The sequence below is a fragment of the Haliaeetus leucocephalus genome, unplaced genomic scaffold (assembly GCF_000737465.1).
Source record: "Haliaeetus leucocephalus isolate CR32 unplaced genomic scaffold, Haliaeetus_leucocephalus-4.0 Scaffold450, whole genome shotgun sequence".
Lineage (NCBI taxonomy): Eukaryota > Metazoa > Chordata > Aves > Accipitriformes > Accipitridae > Haliaeetus > Haliaeetus leucocephalus.
In genome coordinates this window covers 18,483,783-18,503,808 of record NW_010972886.1, presented here as the reverse complement: position 1 = coordinate 18,503,808, position 20,026 = coordinate 18,483,783, and the positions used below count along the sequence as shown (strand labels likewise).

General features: G+C 42.4%; 1 protein-coding gene across 1 annotated transcript; it reads right to left on the bottom strand.

Moving 5' to 3' along the window:
- Positions 1–2,627: 2,627 nt before the first annotated feature.
- BUB1 (BUB1 mitotic checkpoint serine/threonine kinase) lies at positions 2,628–19,975 on the bottom strand. Its single transcript, XM_010575065.1, has 25 exons — positions 19,809–19,975; positions 19,445–19,504; positions 19,221–19,365; positions 18,650–18,846; positions 17,600–17,640; positions 17,215–17,321; positions 15,749–15,798; positions 15,441–15,631; positions 14,034–14,200; positions 13,346–13,680; positions 12,405–12,457; positions 11,739–11,876; positions 10,633–10,728; positions 9,884–9,974; positions 9,400–9,481; positions 8,548–8,728; positions 7,915–7,993; positions 7,174–7,388; positions 6,505–6,645; positions 5,737–5,852; positions 4,227–4,388; positions 3,868–4,025; positions 3,597–3,774; positions 3,246–3,352; positions 2,628–2,823 (listed from the first exon to the last, which is right to left on the bottom strand). The coding sequence occupies exons 1-25, from the start codon at positions 19,973–19,975 to the stop codon at positions 2,628–2,630; spliced, it is 3,453 nt and encodes a 1,150-aa protein (XP_010573367.1).
- Between the last annotated feature and the right edge of the window lie 51 nt (positions 19,976–20,026).

The window sequence follows — 20,026 nt, the reverse complement described above, 5'->3', positions numbered from 1 at the left end:
AAAGTCTGTTGTTTGTCTCCCTCCTGTGGATAGATGCACAAATAAACCCAATGCCCTCACCTCCCCCTGGGCCTCTGCTGATAAAACATCCTTTTTTCTATTTGTTTCACAGGATTATAAACCAGGGCACGGCATGAACATGACTGTGAGCAGCACGAGGATAATGGCATCCCACAGGCTGCAAACTCCTCTGGAGCCCCTCCGAAGCATGCCGCTGCCAGAGCGCTCTCGGCTTCTCAGTAGATTAAGTCTGCACATCACTCACATGCAGTTTGAGTGAAGAGGATTTACAGGCAGCAAAAGTCGAAATGCAGCATTTTTGCATGCTGCACGCACATTGAGCACTAACTTCCCCATGCAGCGCTGCTGGTTCTCCTCTCCTCCATACCTTATCTTCTTTCCAAATCACCCCAGGTCCCATAACTTCTGGTTACGGGTCCCCATTTTATCTATCCACAGAGAGGAGGAAGGTCTCTGTGCTGGGATTGTCCCAGCAATCCTGGTTGCTCAGCAGCGTGCTGCACCACCGGCCATCCGTTATTCACCATTTGTAAGGCATTAACGCAGAGCATCCCCCAGCCTGCGAGGAGCTAAGCCCCATACATATTTATTCCCTGAGACTGATCAATCAGCAGCCACAATAAGCTGCAGTGCCAATTTTGGGCAAGCAGCCACAGGAGCACCTGCCACTAGCAGCCCCAGCTCCCTGGCGCATACCTCTGGCGCAGCTCCTCCCCAGATGGGGCAGTTGGGGAGATTTTGCCACCAAATGGAAGTCTCAGAGGAGGGGGAAGGCAGGTCAGGTCCAGCTAGGAAGCCCTCCAAAGCGATCACAGTTGTGACTCCAGAGAAAAAGTCACACAGACTAGTTTTAGCAGCACTTCTCAGCTTAGCAATGCTGAAGGATGAAAGAAAAACCAACAGCTTGCTCCATGGCAAAGGGAGTTTGAGAGGTGCCGTCCACTCTTCATGGTACCTATCAGCCGTGTCCACCTACTCCTGGTCTCCTTTTAAATGTTCAGCTGCAAGAATAAACACAGCAAGCAAGTTTTGCTTTGAAGCAAGGCAAGCAGAGGAAACCTCCACCTGAGAGGTTTGCTTCGTGTGAGTCAATGGTGATGTTGCTCCGAAGAAGCAATGTCCGTTCTCAGCTGAGAGAGCACAGCCTTTCCTCCCAAGTCAAGGAAGACAGCCCAGTACAGACACCGCCGTGGAGCTGGTGTGTTCAAAGTGCTGGCTAGATTTCTTTGGAGTTTGTATAATTCAGGTAATTCAAGTTATTTCAACATTTAACATTTGACAAAATAGCTATAAAGTCAAGCCAACCTCATGCAAACTCGAGTTTGTGACTTGCACATGCAGCAACAATTCAGGGTGTTGGTGTATGGTGGCTGTAATCAAGAAACATAAAAACAGATAAAAATGAATAGGGAACACTTTTAAAGGAACCCTTTCCTGGCATTTTCCCAGAGTATTTTCAAAATATTCTGCCAGAAAAAAGGAAAACAAAACATCATAACTAACAGAAAACCACCATTTTGATTCCAGTCAGGAGAGACACTTGCCTCTTGGTTTCCCCCTCATCTCTAATAATTGTGTTGTGCTGGTCAGAAGTGAACGTAACACAAGCAGCAAGTGTGACTTCAGTCCTATCCAATCTAAATCTAACCTGTGAATCTCAGTTTCTTTCATCCCAGAAGCTCCTGAGAGCAAGGGTAGAGGGGGAGGGCTGTGAATGTAGCCCTCTGAGTGCTGTTGCTCATCTGCACATTCATCTCGTCACAGACTCAGAACAGCGTTTCCTCATATTCATTAATTATCTGCAGTGGCTTTTTTGGAAAAGAGACCTACAGAAAACCTGTCCTTACACACACACCGACCACGGGTTTTTCCCTGATCAGGTGTAGAAAGCTACGAGTTCACACTCTTGTAGCCCACGTTACATACATGCTGTTTCACTTCCAAATGCTCTCTTCGCTTCTCTTTGAAGAGATACGGCAGTCTTCCTCAGTGGTGGAGTCTCAGTCTGGAATTACATTCCCATTTCCAACAACTCGCTCTTCCCCAAAGGCTCTGTTCACCATTTTTCATGTTGGGAAAATGAATCCTCAACACCTCACATATGCTTTACATTTCCAAGATCAGCCTGCCCTTCACCTGGCTGGACTGCATTTATCACCTGTACACTTCCTAGCCTCTATACGAGAGCTAAGGGCTGCCAGCGTAGTTGGTCTGAACGCAGCCTTGACCTTGCTTTCAGGTCAGAGCAGCAGAGTTCCCAAGGTCCCTTCGACATGAACGCTTCGATGAACTTTTTCAAAAATCCCAGGGGAGGTTGAAAGCAATTACTTCATGTGTACACTACTTTTCACCAGCTTCTTTTCCCCTTTAGAAACACACAATATTATGACAACTGTCTACAGTCTCCAGCATGCCCTTGCCTCCCAGACTGGACAAGTTAAATTAACAAGTAATGTTAGTGTAATTTTTTTCCACAAAGGCATAGAAAGATGAAAGTTATCATTCCTGAAGTTAATCCCAATAACATTTATTTTTAAAACAAGTTATTACAAAAAGATTTCACATCAACAAAATACCAGTGCTCAGCAACTGTGCAAACTAAATGCTTATTTTCGTGACCGTTTGTGTTCTATGAGCAACACAACAAGTCTGTTCCGAAGGAACTTTATTTCCTTTGCATATGACCTGCAAAATAAGTCCTTCAGCCTTTTGCGCAAAACTCCTAGAGAAGGCAGGCTGTGGCAGTTGGGGATGTTTAGCATGCTCTCAAAGAACTCTTTCCACAGGTCAGCATTGGCAAGCCTGCAAAGGAACAAGAATGCATCAAAATAATTTCTAAATTCAAGCTGTTAAAATACTGTTTCCCATATCTACCCTGCTCCCTCCCCCAGTTAGAGGCTGGAGTAGCTGCAGACATCACTGTAACACAACGCAGCTTCCGTTGTGGTGTGCTGCTTAGTGAACCAGTGGGATTTTTCCTCATTAGTTGTTGTTTCCTCTTTCCAGGCAGCAAGTAGCTGAGGATGCCATGCAATTCACCACGTGCACTGCTGATCCGGTGCTTAAGTCAGTGAATTCTATAAAGCATTTCCCATGCACTGAACACCCACAGGTTTTAGGGCATCAAGAAACGCATGCAAGTAACACTGAAAGCTGTACAGAAACTAACCTCAAACAAGCCTGGTACTAATGACGCATCTTTCAAAAACATTTTTGACACCAACCTTCTGAAGGCTCCTTCAGGCTTCCAGATACCGTTTTCATTCTTTACTTGCATGTAGGTACCAAAGAGCATGCAGTAGACTGTTGCTGCAATGCCAAAGTAGTCTGTCTAAACAAAGCATTAAAAAGTTTCATATTAAAAACCTATTGAGACCACTAAAAATTAGCTGAAAAACACTTTGTGGAGCCAACAGGGCAAGCTCTGTAAGAAGAGGGTTCAGGACTGCATTTTTAAAGCAATGAGCTGAAGCTAGAACTCTAATGCAAAAGTCTAATATTTCTATATTCCATTTATTCATGCCAGATGCATGCAGTAAGCTCCAAACATTCAGGCTGTCTATGCAATCTCATACCTGGTAGTTCCACGGTTTCTGTGTCAGCATTTCAATACACTGAAATCCAGATGTTTCACACTTTGCAGTAAATGCTGTTCCTTCAGGAAAGAGTTTCATGTCTATACTCTGGCCCAAGTCAATGAGTGTCAAGCCATGAGAGAGACCATCTATGTCACACGTATCATTGTCCAGAAACCTTCAACCATGACAACAAGAAGTGATCACATAAGTATCAAGGCTATGATATCATGATATGCTAGCATCTCAGGTAGCAAAGGGAAATACTGGCCTTTCTCCAAGTATGAAATTGTCAGGTTTAATGTCACCATGAATGATTTTGCAGCTGTGGAGCTCTTCCACCATATAAAGAATTTTTACAGCAAAGTAGACTACGAGTGCTTGAGGCATCACCTTTTCAGGAAGCCTTTTGTAAATGTTTATGGCATTCTGGAAACAAAAAGATAGCAAAGAACCATCAGCTACGCAGAAACAACTTGATACAGATTACAGGTCCATGTTGATAAACACAGAATATGTTCACAATAAAGGTCCATAAAGTGGGGAGTAGAGGGGATATCTGAATATTGTAATGTGATAGCACTCCAGAAAGAATATAGATGATCCAGAGCACAAGCTGATCACACTTACCAGCAATGTTCCATAGTTGTAGAGCTCACCAACCAAAATGCTTCCATTTTGAAAGAAATGAGCAGAATAAAAGTGGATGTAGAGATGGCGTATACTTGGATTGAGCCTTTCTACCAGTTGCGTTGCTATATAGAACTCCCAAGGGTTGGCAGGCTTCTGGACCTGATACCAAAAAGTTGATTTACTAGGAAAAATCTATCGGCATTAAAAGCAGAAGTTCTTCTCAAGTTGGGTTTTTTTGTTTTGTTTTTAATGGCAGACTAGGCATTTTTCTTCCTGACCAAATAGAATACTTGTATCTACAGCAATTAACCTCAGGTCAATACACTCAATGATTAATCCTCTTGAATAAATACTTCAATTACACACTACAATTCCATTCTGGCTTATACACTCTTTTGTGTTATTTAAAATGTCAGCCTTTCTGCAACATTGATGTTTCTGCTGGCAACAGACATTTTCTGTAAGACAGAAGGCTTTTGAAGTCAAAACAAGAAAACCTTTCCAATTCCTTTCCCTACTATTTCCCCCACTACGTTGAATACCTGATGCTCAAAAAAAAAAAACAAAACAAAAAAACTTAAGCCACCTTGACATGCTAGAAAGCTCTCAGTTAAGGTGTTAACAAGTTTGGGGTTTTTTTCTGAAAGATTAAATGTTGCAGAGGAGAGACATAAAAAGGTTCCAAAAATAGATCTCATGTGGAAAGGCTAAGGGTGTGTGTATGTCAACTCAATCACATAAGCATGTTTCAGCCAGACTGTAATAACTGTACATGTGCCCTCTCAGCCAGCAGCAGATGCAGGGGTGCATGACCTAGTACAACCCTCTTGGGCTAAGCTGACCTCACAGTTGCACAGACTTTCCTTTTGGCAGCGGTTCTGATGTAAACACATGCTATCATCTGTTGCTGATTCCTGCACTGAAGCAGCCTGGAAGAAGATAGGGCAGAGCAGAGAGGGAGCCACACAATCTACAAGCACCATCAAGACAAGTGTGTTTATTAATAAAACTGCACTAGAGAGTTATCACCCAGCAAAGTCTATGCAATAGCCAGCTGCCACCAAACAGGCTGGCTGCACAAAGTGCAAAAATGCTTGTGGAAAGCTAGTGGGCATGTATCTGGAACAAGGAGTGGCCCCAATTTTATCATCAATCTACACACATTTCATTTGCTGTGGACTAAGAGCACTCGCACAAGTAGCTGCCTTTGTTCAGCAGAGAAAGACAGCCTGGCTGTAGCTCTTACTCCTTACTTAGGATACTTGTGACTATTTTATAAAGAAAAGATGAAGAGGCAAGTCGAGTTAAGAGGATAAAAAACGTCCCATGTAGAGTGAATCAGACATCACGGCACTCAACCTGAACAAGGCTTTGAGGATAGACCAATATGCTTTGCCAATATTTATTTATAAATAAGAAAACTCAGCAGAATCCACCCAGAGTAGGTGATATTACTGTAAGACTCACAAATTTTCCAGCAGAGCTATTCTGAATCAACACTACTTACCTTGAATGTTACTTTCTGATTGTTTCTAGGGTTATTTGCATCCAGAATGGAAGCCTGATAGACTTGAGCAAAAGCTCCCTCTCCAACCAAGCAGTCCACATGGAATGAGCTGGAACCTTTAAGAGATTAACAACATTAAGTCCTGCTTGCAAACTTCACAGAAGAGACATCACTACTCCAAAAAGAAAAAAAAAAAAAAAAAGGAAAAAGAAAAAAGCAAAAAGCACCTGCCTATATCAGTTATTGCTTCAACCCTAGTGCTAGTCTTTCTTTACAAGTCTCTTCTTGCTAGGCAGCCTTTCCATAGAAGAGAGCCTGTACTCACTCTTGAGAACAAGAGTGCTGTGAAGTGCCACACACTAAAAATCAGTGTTTCTGTTTTAGTCTGACTCCCTGGAAGTAATCAAATTCCAAAGTGCATTCCTTGAAAAAGTAAACACTAATGTTTAAGTCATACAAGTATGTTGCAACTACTGTCATACGGATTTTGTTGACACAGGATGGCTGCTGTTCTATACTAAGTTTGAGAGTTGTGTCACAGATTACTAGGAGAGGAAAACTAGGAAAACTCCCTACTCAGAATGCCTAATTAAAAATGCTTATGCTATAAAAGACAAAAAAAACCCCAGGTCTAATTTCAAATCTGAGGTTTAATCTGGAAGCTATCTGGGTATACATGCAAGTAAACTGAATTAGAAAAATACTTCAGAGGTTCCCAGAAAAACTTCAAGAAATCCTTTAAAGTGAAATATTTGAAGTAGCTCTTACCCAGTGGGAATTCAGCCTTCAGTCTGATGGACGGAAGAGTAGATTTCCATTCAAAGTAGTTGGCATAGGTGTGGAGTGGTTTAGGAAGCTCTGATAAGAATTTGCAAATTAATTCTTTATCCCAAGGGTTCTCAACAAGGACTTCATGGAAAGAAGAAAAGTATTTAAGCTATAAAAGCTATAAGAAAACCATCATTTCAAAAGGGTAACACAAGCTTATACTTGAATGAGTGTCACTGATTTAAAAAAACCAGAACAACCCACAACACAAAAATCAGAGAGGGGTAAGTTAAGTATTCCTTAATTTTGACAAACCAGCTTTTATACCTATGCCTTCCGTTAAAGTTGCCCAGAAATTTTTTTTTAATCACAAGTTGAAAACAGATGTTTCTGAAGTATACTATTTGAGCCTCAACTAGCAAAGAACCCTTAGGTGCTCCCAAGTACTCCTGTACTTCTGAATATCTTTGGCATCATGTAATAGTTACAACCCACACTTGTCCTTCCTTACATCACTTGTACATACGCAGCAATCTCCTTGCAGAAGCCACAAGACAGTTTGCTTACTGCAGTGACCACTTTCATATTGGAACAAAGCACTGCTGCAAGAACATGACGCTGCTCCGGCCTCAGACTTGACAGAAGAAAACTGTAGGCAATGCTCTGTACCTGCAGCTCTAACACTCCAGGCTGTCCTGTCCTGCCCAGCACTAGACAGCTTTTCATGGGAAATTTTGTCCACCCCAACAGATGAGGAATATTCAGTTCTGCTTGTGGCAGTCTGCTCCTGTAATCTTTGAGAAGCAGCTGTAGCAATTCCTTGAATTCCATTTCCTTGTTTCAAGACATTTCCTTGGAGCTCTCCTTGTTCTGCAAGAGCAGGGCTACGTATTTAAAACAAAATTTTATTAATTGACAGTACTGCCATGGTATTTTTGCATCTTCAGTAAGCCAATGTGTCAAATGTCTGTGCTTGCAACCTTGGCTATAGCCAACATAAAGATGAATAAAATGCACATTTCTTAAGAAAATAAGATTTGGTCGTATCATGTTACCCATAGTCTAATAACTTTCAAGTTCATCGGCCAACAAGTTCAGCCAATATTGAAAAGAAATCAGTAGTTTTACATACACAGCCATTAAAACTGTCTGGACAGTTAACTTTCAATTTAAACGTATCAGAAAACTTAAGTCATAGGAGCATTTTTGGGGCATTATCACCATACCCAGGTTCATTTAACGCCACAAAGTGCTGAGATGTATGCTAAGCAGAGTCAGTCTGACACAAATGTGTCAGCTCTAGATTACTTCAAAAACTTGCAACGAGAGCAGTATAGCAGACCTGCCTGCTCTGGCATAGCTTTGCCCAGCACTCTCAAGCCTTGAAAATCTCAGCAAGTCACGACATACCTTAGCTTCTTAGTTGTTGTCTGCTTGTGCAGTTCTTCAGAAAACTCCAAATCCATTTGTGGCAAGTCATCCCCATAGGCTGAACAAAGGGAATAGCAACAATAGGAAATGTTTATTCTCCCCAAAGGCAAGCACATTTAGAGCATTCTTACCAAGACAAGAAGGTTAAGTCACAGTGCAGCTGTGAAAGCTGCTAAGGTATCACAAAAGCTAGAACTGAATAAGCCTATTTTAAAATATGCAAGTAAAGACAACAGCTTGATTTCTTTAGGGAGTGTATTCCGAGACTAAAGAGGAGCAGACAAGCATAAAGGTGCCCCCAGAAGAAGAAGGTGCTGGGACTTCCGTCAATTTTTTTACTATTTATAACCCCTTGGAACAGTTCAGAATAGCAGTTTGACAGCACAGTCAAAGCTTCTCTTATCCCCCAATTAAAAATTCTTGGAACCTTATGCGCCGGGTCAGCCCACGCTCCCAGCTGCTGTTCTGCAAGGCATGCGTACTTGGAAGTGGCAGCAGTGGGAGCCATACCTATGCGGTATTTGGCAAGGCCTGCGAGGTAACCAGGGCACAGAAATGGAGTTATGTAGTACTGAATTAGATGCTCTCAACCTCAAATATTCATTATTTTACCTTTGTTGCCCAAAGCTTGTCGCGAATGTGCTGACAGGTAATTAAATGGTGTTGATACAAGCTGGGCAGCTCGTGCAAAGTCTCTTGTGTTATTTGGACTGGGACCTAAAGTTTTAGTATTACTTGGTACATTCCACACCGTATAATCATCCCTCAAGAACTCCGGTATCCCTGTTTCATCCTAGATGGGAAAAAATATGTGAAGATTTAAAACTAAGCCATCAAAACTACCCTGCCAGAGCTGCACTGTAACCTACCAGCAGTCTCTGCAGTCAGTTTCAATAATGGTGAACCTGTATGTGCCAACTTACAATATCAGAAAAATAAAGGAATGGCAGTATAACCTAAATCACAGGTTTACATAGTTTTGTATCAGACCTGAATGTTAGCAATAATGAATACCACAGCAAAATGTTAGACAATGAAAAATTGCTATAAGAGTCTGAAAAAGCCCATCTCATTACATGGTGACCATGTATCCAAGCAGCCTGAAGTTTTATGGATCTCCTTGGCTATGAAAACTGTTAGGTGGTTATTAGAACATTAAGTGTCCCTTGCTCCCTCTTCCTCCCTCAAACAGATGCCAAATCCACCCATCAACTGCAGTAGAATTTGTTCTAGGGATAGAGATCTCCACTGTCAAGTTCCTGGAAGTTTTGTGAAAATTAACAACTGAAAGTTCATCCCATTGGCAGGAAATGGGAAAGGGTATCTAGACATCAGCTAGGTATCATTCATAAGAATATTGAAGGATTGGGATAGAACAAAGGTAAATACAACCACCTCCGATATCCCCTATAATTACATAACCCATTTTCAAGGCTAATTCTTGCAATAAGACCAAACACTCACTTCTGTACTTGCTGTACAGTCAGTCAAGGGACGTTCTCCAGTAGTTCTGGGCTCTTCTGGCTTGTTTTTATGCTGTGGGATCCTGACAAAACAGGTAGTTTAGAATAGCTTTTCCCCAGAAACTTTCCCAGGCAGACTGACCGTAACAAAGACCTGTTGGTTTTAATTTTTATTTTGTAAAATTTGTTTAAAGAATCCCATTTGCAGATACTTAGAGAAGTTGCAGTAGCTCAAAGAAACAAGCTATCCACAGTTTTCCAGAAAATTAAGCATCTCGAGCACACTATCCAAACAGGAAAGTTGCGCAATTCCACAGAGAAGCAACTACAACTTTCTCATGCCACTGCCACACAGCTGCTAGTGATTGTATTCAAGCCAATCCTGATACTGCAAATACAGTCACAGCAAAATTATATGGAATAGAATCAATCCTATATGCAATTCTTAATAAACTGAACTCAGCTGTTATTTTTTTCCTCCTTACCCACTGTTCTCTTTTTCATTCTCATCTTCAAAGATAGAAAATGCAGGCATGACAGGGGCAATGACATTAGTTTTCAGACTTCCATCAGGCTCTTAAAAATAAGAGATAACCAATATTATCTTCACCCAATAATGATTATATATACAGTCACATCTTCACCCCTAACCAGACAACTGATGGTCATGGCTGCATCTAGCTAGACCAAGAGCATCCTCAGAATTGCCACTCAGATCATGTCTCCTTTTGGAAATGGGGAAGATACTTCCATCTCAAAACCAAGACTGGCCAGAGTACAGAAGCCTTCTTGGCTGCATCTGACCAGTTGTGAAATATCTCTTGCAAGCCACTGCTACTGCCTGGTCTTCAGACAGCTTTAACTGTTACAATAAGCTGGCAATTCAGAGACTAACACCCAGCCTGCAAAACATTGTAGAAAAAGCTTTACTCATATGAAGTACCAGCTGTGCCCTTTTCAAAGTTAGGTTTTAAATACCAGAGAAGTCTCTAGGGAGAAGCAACATGTCCAATGAACACATTAATAGGCTTGCTAATGGTAAAGTGCTTCTGCTGTTCTCAGACTGTGTATCAAAATTTGGAACTTGTCATTAAATTAAATTATCAGGAAAGAAGTTGCTTCTTCACACCTACTCAAACAACTACTTATCTCAAAATTATCAGGACTTGTAGGAGGGGTAAATGGGAAATAAAGGAGTGAAGTATAATGGACCAAAAAAATAAATAGTACATACCACTTTTTCTGCAAAAGACTTCAAATTGCTCCTCGCTCTCTTCAAGAGTAGATGGTTCAGGCAAGATGGGTGTTTGAAACATATCCATGAGAAATCCTAAGAAACCAAAACAAACCCCACAGGAATATCACTCCCAGTAAAAGAAATTTTCAGAAGTTCTTCCATTGTGTAGTAGTCAAATGACAATTATTTATAATATTCTTATAATTTATCAAATGCCAATAACCAATTATTCCTTCATATTTAAACACTCCAGACAACTGAACAAACACAGGAAGATCTGACTTGGCCAACACATACTTGCTGGTGCCATGGCCTTTTTTTTTTTTTCAGTTCCTCTCCAAGATGAGATTTCAAAGTTCTCCTAAAGGAGCAAATTCTCCTTTATCTTCTTAGATATTTGGAAGACTAATGAATATCACAAGGGGTTTTTCAATCATTATTTTTACAGATACATATTCAGCTGCAACAGCTTGCTACATGGTAGCGGTTAATAGGCTTACTGTCAAAACAGAAGAACATGGCAGAAGAGTACAAAAGGGATAAAACAGCATCAGGATATTATTACTCCACATCTGACATCAGAAACAATTGTAATTTCCCTTTTAGGATTTTGAAAAAGCAATGTTTAGAATTGACAATGTCTGTTAAATAATCAAAGACCTTTTGCATAAGTCACCCTTGTTTCAGCTTTGGGGGAAGCTTAACATCAACCAGAGTTGACTTACTAACCTCCTAACATTCTTCCACATTAGTCTGTTGTAGGTCTTCATCTCGGAAACAGGAGTCCCTGACAGTACTGACAAGAGCAGCTCAGAGAACGTGCTGCCCAAAGAAGCCTGGCAGGTGTATCACCAGTGACTTATCTGGGAGTTTACAGGATGTGGCTGCTGGGATGTTATTAAAGCATCTGTTTCTGGTCAAAAGTTTTGGGTCATCCAGAAAATTGCAAAGGAAGAGTACCAATTTAATTTTGCTTTCCTCTTTGATTGAATGGTGCACACGCCCATCAGTAGATAGCCTCCTTGTATATTTGGCTCCACTAAAATTACCAGGCAAGATCCCATTAACTCCAGTGGAACTAGCATGTTATTCCAGACGCTTACCCAATGCTTCCTTCGTATGAACTGTAGGTGAAGGCTGCACTTTGAAAGGTGTTGCCTGCATTGCTCCTCTCAGCGAGGTGTTTGGGGTAGCTTGAGAAGCATTTCCAGAAGCAAAGGAAGAATTTCCAACTCTAGATGCTAGAAAAGAGCACAGCAAGATCATTTCTGAAGTAGCCTGGGATTGTTTATTAACATTTCGGTAGCTAGCAAAGCATTAGTGAGAAAAGTAAACAAGATAAGTAGCAAAATGACAACCCAGAATTTTGGGGAGAGCAGATTTTTACTTGTTCAGAGATCTGCTTGGCAGGCTCCCAAGGGAGACTGCCCTGAAAGGCAAGAGGGACCTTGGACAGCTGGGTGGCCCCTGAGGACTCCATCTTCAATTCACAGGAGCGACCCATTCTGACACAGAGAGTCAAGCAGGCAGGAAACCAGCAAGGATAAACAGTCCTCCTGACCCAACTCAAACAAAAAGGAGTTACACAGAAGGTGGAAACAGGGACTGGCTCCATGGAAGGGATATAGGGACACTGCCCAAACATGCAGGGATGGAGTTAGGAAAGTCGAAAAGCTTAGCTAGGGTTGGAACTAGCCGCATGCTATTGATCCCCAGCCAGTAATGGTGATACCAATAGCACCAGTCTTTATCAAAACTAGGCTTACTACCTTCTTTCATGTCCACAGAAGTAGTTAGTCCACCAGCTTTCTTGTTAGGGTGCCTTCAAAGGAAAGATTAAGAACATTAGCTTGAAATAAAAGTTATTATTTAAATTCCAGCTTCAGGTCAGGACTTAGCAGTACTGCACTCTAAGCAGTATAGAGGCCTTTCCCAGACTAGAACACAGGAAACATCCCAGAGAGACAACAACTAGTTACCCTATGTTTTTCTCCCATGAATAACTCTTTTTAGTCACATAAATGAAGCAAGTGAGAGATCCTTTAGAATATTATTAGAAACTGCCCCCCCCGAAAGTTTCTCACACAGTTGCCAATAGGTATAAAACCTGAAGGGCAGCAGAGTCCTTTAAAAAGGTTAAAATGCAGGCATTAAATACTTTTTGGATACAGTTTGCCTCCAAGTAACTCCATAATATGAGTGAATAACAACTGGTTCCATTTCCTCTTGTTGGCCAAGCCTACTCACTCAGCCATGCTTGTCTGCCAACCTAGGTTTCTCCCTCTGCCCCTGAATTTTGTTTCCTATACTAGCTAAGTCACAGAAGCAAGAAGGCAGAAGATAAATGCAAGTGCTTTTTTTCTTCTCTGGAGACCTCTGTGGCCAAGATGAAACATATGGGATCTGCATGCACTAAGCATATCCTGTTGTTTATTTCAGGCATGCCAGGGACAGCAATGCTGAATAATTACTTCAGTTACACATTGAATTTCCTCTTAGTTATTAAAACTAAAACACAGGGTTAAAGGAATTAAGAACTGAAATGAGGACTGTAAGTTTGATCTATGTCTAAATATTGGTTTCCACAAGCTACTTCAGATTTCTTTTCAGAAGAGAAAGAGACTTTTTTTTTTAGCTAATTCTCAGCTGACGTGTAGATACTGAAGACTGCACAATTTGCAGAGCCAAGAATTAGCCTGTTTATACGTACTGTTCTCCAGTGCTCCAGTTAGAAGCTGCATCAGGATGTGCCCGTTCCCGAGCTGCAATATTATCAAATGGAGGGTGTAACAAACTGTTCTGGAGTTCTCCAAGCTCTAGCTGAGTTTTGACTGCATCCTTCTTAAGTGTTACTTCCCACATGGAGGTTGATGTCATCTGGTGGCCAGTGGGTTTCACTGACTGCAGCGTAAGAGCAGTGGATGATAAAGTACTTGATTGAGGCTGGTCTGGCACCAGACCTTGGGCATTTTGCAGATCTGAACTTTGACAAGACGCCATCCAGTTCTGCTGTAGAGCTGCACGGGGTGTCACATGTGGATGCACCTTCAGAGATGAGAAATGTTCTTTTACACTCAAACACCCCCCCCCGAAAGTATAGCCATTGCCATTTTCCCTTTTATTTCTGCAGAACTAGAATGATTTTTCATGCAGAAAAGAACTTTCATATGCAACTAAAACTAAATTGCGGAGAAGCAAAAATGAACTTTTGGGTTTAACAATTAAAACATATGTCATCGAGTATTTAAAGTTATGCCAGGTATCTATACTAGCCAGGCACTGCAGCCTGAACATCCAGATGTAGTTAACAATCTCCTCTGGTTACTGTCTAAAGGATGGTTAAATTTTGTGAGATAAGTTCATGAAGACTGCTCCTATTGATCACAGTACATACTTACCACTGTCTTACTTGGTTCAGCTGATGATGTAGATGCTGGTGCTGGTTCCAGTCTAGTTTCCTCCAAGCTTTTGGTGAGCTGGGTGAGCTGCTCCAGCTTCTGCTGCAGGGCTTGCAGTTCAAGGACAGCTGACTCTTTTTTCCTTATGGAGTCTCTCTCTTCTTCTTCTAAGGATTAAACAATGTTATTAAGTGAAACAGTTAATCAGTATCTAAATGAGTTTCTCAACACAGTGACTACAAGCTGCTTGAATTTTAAAAATTTAAATATATATAGTCTGTGCAACTGCAGGATGACACTAGGATCTAGAGGCATAGGTTTAGGAGAAGCAGGTATTTCCCACAGGACTCAGTGTCTAACCTCTCAGTCCTGATCCCTTGAGGGAGGGCTACACAACACTATCTCAGCACTGGCCTGGCAACCAGCAGCAGCCCTAATTGCCTTTTAGCAGAGTTCACAGGCTAGCCTACCTCTCAGCTGGTGTGCACTTGTGCTGCCACTCAACCACTTGTTTTAAAAATGCATTAGCGTCTTTCCTCCCACTGAACCTCTCTCCCTTTTCGACTGACTACAATTTATCCATTTCTTCCTTTACCCAATGAGATAAGTAATTCTTTCATCCAGCAACATTCCCTGGCAACTTTTTTCCCCCTCCTGTAAATGGTCAGATACACAACTAACTCACTTCTGAGCAGCTGCTCTTTATTTGCACTCAGTTTTGGTTTTGCTTCCCTAGGACTTATCTGTTTGAAAGCCCACCTGCTTTTTCTCCAAAATGTCATCATTCAGCAAATAAAGTATTAACTCTAATGACAAACTTTTCCTTGAGACCATCCCAGCTACAAGCATGCCATCACTGACTATACAAGGAGCATCCCACAGCTGCATTTGCCAAGAAGGCCAAGTGAAGATGGAGTGCTGCTCTCTTAGCTGCAGCATGCCCTTAATTGACTTGGACAAACTATGGCATCATACGTAAGCGTGTGACAGTTTAAAGCATACTGTGGGCTCTTTCTGATTAAGCCTACCGATAGGAACCAAGATGCTCTCTATCTTGAATTACAGGTGGCAGAGAGCCACAGCTAGAGCTCACATCAGGGTAGCTAATACAGATCAGAGTTGCTCACACTTTCCTCCTGTTTCCTCAGAGGGAACACCACTATGACAGCCTAGGTTTCAAAAGACAAACCCAAGGGATGAGCTTAAACAGTAAATATCGATGTCAGTCATGTGGCATGTTACCCGATGCTTCCAAGGTCATCCCACCCTGTTTCTGTATTGGGATGCCAACTTGGGCTTTGAGAAAGTTTTCAGGCTTCAGTAGAGAGGTTCAAAAGAAATGAATGCAGCCAAGTATTAGTTTTTCAAGAATATTTCTGAAATAGCTAGATGGAAAGAGAAGAATACCCCATTCTTGCTGTCTTCTGAGGCGCTCGTATTTCTTGAAGTATCTCTTGGCTCTTAGCTCCTCAAACGAAAGTTCAGAGCCTTCACATATGAGCAGGTTTTTGTCATACATTGCAACCTGCTCACATTCAACAACAGTGGATGACGACTTAGGGAGAACTTCAGATTTGGAGATGTAAGTAACATACTTTCTGTGAGGGAAAATAAGAAAAAGTTCTATTCAAGTTTATTGGATTTATTCTGTGAGCATGTTAATTTTCCTACAGTGTGACTTTAAAAAAAAAAAAACCAACAACCCAAAAACTTACACTTCTTTTCCACCAGAAGAGCAGGACTGAGTACCAGCAGAATCAGGACCCTAACACAGGACAGGGGAAATAAAAAAATGAGAAAGAAAGAATTCCAATATTATAGTTAACCACCCATTTTGACAAGACCAGCAACCACAAAGCCCCTAATATTTAATTCTAATTGAAGGATGACAATTCAGACCATGCGCATGGCAAGAAGAGTTCAGAAAGAGAGCTCTACAAGTCATCAGAGCCTGAGGAAGTTCATCCTGAAGAATTAACCATATAACAGTTTGCTGTCTTCTCTGAGAGCTTTTGGCAGACAAACAAGATCCCAGAGAACTGAGAGACAGACGTAGTTCTGGAAACTGCAGTCCAGAAGGACACTGGAACTAGTTGAACAGGTAATTTCTATTCCAAAAAACAGGAGCATAAGTTACAGATCACTTGGGTTTGTTAAGAACAGACTGGATGGCCCTACCCAATTTCTTTCTTTGACAAGCTATCCAACCTCAGGGCTAAGGAACAGGCAGTAAGTTTTAAGCTCTGTTCCACCATCCAAGATATCTTTAAGTGTTTGCAGGCAATATCAAACTGAAAGAGCCATGAGCACTTTAGAAAACAGGACCAAGTTGAGAAAGCTTACATCAGTTTCCCACCCACAATCTTTCAGTCTTTAATTTCACCCCCTGTTCACCTTTCATCTGACTGTGCCAGAAAGACTGTGAAGAATTGTAACTAGCTTTGCCAAACCTCAGAAGAACGAGAGTGCTGCATTCTGGTACTTAGCTGAGTTACAAGAAGTATAGTTTCCTTTTTTGTTGTTTTATTGTGGGGAAAGGGGTGAAGTAAGATGACTACAGGGTGACAGGATTTGGACTGTAAAGTTAACTCAAGATCTCCATGAAGTATGAACAGAACCCTCAGCTGGAACTTGCTAGAGACAAGCTAACTTGGCAAGCTACAAAGGGGCTCATGAACTGTGATAAAGTGACCTCCTAGTCATTTCCCAGCTCAACAGACTGACTTCTATAAGAAGCCACCATCCCACTGAGGACCAGCCTGGAAACTTCTCTTCTTCCTCTGGCATTATCTTCTATTAATTCCTAGAGAGGGTATTTAAGAAGTAACTTGAATGTCACCAAAATTCAGTGTCGGCATCTCCCTAGAAGCATGACTGGCACAGAATCTATTGATAACATTATTCCTCCAAAGAATGCTAACCAGCTGGATGGATCGCTCTTTGCCTGTGGTTCTGGAAACGTGTCAAGTGACTCAAAAGAGTGTCCCAATGCTTCCCAGTTGAGACATTTCTATGAAGATGTTTTTGTGCTGTAAGCATCACATCAGTAACATTTTTGAGATACATCAGATGTAGTTAATATATTTTATCTTTCTTATTCAGTCAAGCTCATCAATCTAAACTTTATGTGAGGGCTCCACATTTTTCCCACAACGCATAAGTGGCTTATTAAGTCATTTACCTGATTTTTGCGAGTGTACGCCGGGTCATCAAGATTTGAAACACCTTTTCGTGGAGCCATTTGATTTGCAGCATGAGAAGTTTGAAGTGGTTTTATAACAGCAGCACCTGGGACAGATAATATAGGTCTGCATTAATGAGTAGAAATCATTTTCTCATTTATGAACTTCTATTAACTTTAAGCATTGGAAAATTAATACCTCATTTTGAATACACGCCCCTTAAGGATTTTAAATATGGCCAGGAAAACGGCAGGGGGGGCGGGGGGGGGAATAAATATCGGTTTCTACAGGAAAATTACTTTCTTCATTGACAAAATTCACCGATCGAGGTAAAAGATTCATCTAATTGAGCTACAGCTCACAGACAGATATCTTTAGCCTCACCTTGCAAAGGAGGATTCTGAGGATCATAATTCTGCAGCCAGCTGAATTGCAAGAAATGTCAGTTATTATCAGCAAGTCACCTCTCCCTCATTCCTCCCCCCTCCCCAGGAACCTTTGATTTCCTTGTACGGTCATCATGCTATGAAATGTAACATTAAAAAATTCAAGTTACTTACAGGACACTTATTACTATATACGGACATATCCTGTTAGCGTCACACTCACAAAATAAAAAAAGCCTCCAATAGGCAACAGTATATGGAAGTTGGGTTCTTGTTTTCTCATCACCAGAGGGAACACATACCATCACGATAAGCACCAATTCTAGTGCTTCCAACAGCTCTAGTGCTAAACTCCAACAGGCACCCACTCTCAGCTACATATTGTGCAGTAAGCACAAGAAACTGGATATATGTTATTATTGTCAACATATCCCCAAGGTGAACTAAAAAGTCCAGCTCAGATCAGGAACTGATGTTTGATTTCACTGCAGTTCCAGCTATGGCCACAAACCAAAATCAAAGAGGTTGCAAATCATGCAGCAGCTGAAGTATGCATTCAACTGACAGTGTCAATAGAAGCACAGGCAGCTATAGGGTGAGCTACAGCCAGTTAATACACTCTGGAAAGCATACAGATGTCCCTAACTTGAAAAGCCAGGTGTCATGAGCATGGCCAAATTGCTTGATCTTCCAAGGAATTAAGCTCTCACACAGTATTTCCAAGGTAGGCTGCCTGAAGCAGGCCAGGCTATGCATCTTTATAGTCTGGATCAACTTAACAGAAAACAGACAGGAAATGAATCAATTAAGGGAGTTTCTTTCTGAGCCCCACTTCACTGAAGACACACTGGTACAGTTTTTCTCAATACACCCAACAAATATTGAATGGTAAAGAAGTACTGTTAAGCTTATACCTACCTTTAACAAAAATAATTATTAGTCTACCTCTGCTACAGCACAGGACATACGCACACAAGAAAAAAAAAAAAAACAACAAAAAATGTACGCTACCTGAATAGCTCAACACGTAAAAGACAATCAGAATTACCAATACAGTTGTTGCAGGCTCTCTTGTGGCTGTGCCTGGTTGTGAAGTGCTTTTTCAAGGACAGCTCCTGCACACTGCACATTGCCTTCCTTTACAAGCTGCTGAGCCCAAGCAACATAGAAGTTAGATGCCTTTGCACCAATTCCCTCTCCATATAGGTAGTCAAAATACAGGCAAGGAGAAGTGATGAACTCTGCCTGAATAAGAGAAAGATGCAGAAGCCATAGGCACTTTCAAAAAGATCCAAGGAAGTTGCAGGCAAAACCCCAATAACGATTTCTTAGTTACCATCATAGAAAAGCATTCTTTTCTAAAGGTAAAACCAGTTGGTAGATAAGATACCTCTCACAAGCTAAACAGCTTAATAACACAGCTTCAAAAAAATACGCTATCCTTCAGCAAGACTGAAAAGCTCTCAGAGCTCCTGCAGAGAGCAGTACATCTGAATTCCACACCACATCCCTGTGGGCTACTTTTCCTCCCACAGCTCTCTGCAGTCACAGAACTACAGAACAGTGGGACGACTTTAATTTTTTAGGATAGCTTAATTACCCCAAAACCATGTACCTACCAGCTTAATGCAGTAGTTAACAAATCTTGGATCTTGGTGGTACCTCTTGTCACTCGCGAATGCCTTCACAAGCTGCTCCAGGAGACTAGGCAAGCGGTTTTGTTTTTCTTGAAGGGGAAGACATCCTTCCACCCACTGCACGTACCTGAAACGCACTCAAGCAAGTTACAACCCTGCCGTGCCACCAGCAGCGATGCCGACACCCGAGCCAGGGGCGGGCTGACCTGTCCCACGGCTCCAGCGGGTCACTCCCTTGGTAGTTCCGTATCTGAGCCTCGTAGCTCCTGCAAGGCAAAGGGCAGGTCAGGCGGCCGCCTCAGCCCTGCCCGGGACGGGTTAAGGCCCCTCCGAGGCCTCAACACCCCCACAGCTCCGGCGGGCAGAGGCCGAGCCCTGCACCCCACCCTCTCCCCTACGCACCTCGGCCCTGGCGCCCGCCCCAGCACAGGTCCGCGTGGTCCCGGTGCCCTCCCGGCACACGGCGGCCGCCGGAACCGTCCCGTCCTCCCAACCCGGTCCCGGTGTCCCCGCTCACCGCGCAGCCCCCTCCATGGCCGCCCGACCCGCCCGCTCGCCTCAACCGCTGACCGACGATTCAAACCCGCCGCGCAAGCGCGCCGCGACCCCGCACCGCCTTCCCATTGGCCGCCGCGCTCCGCCAATCTCCCTCGCTTCCGCCGGGAGGCCACGCCTCCTGTGTCTCCCAGTGGCCGCTCCCGGACACGCCGCGGGCAGAGGCTGCGAGAGGGAGACATCGGTCTACAAAATACTAAATCCAGATTTAGCAAAGCTCGACGTTGCACAGG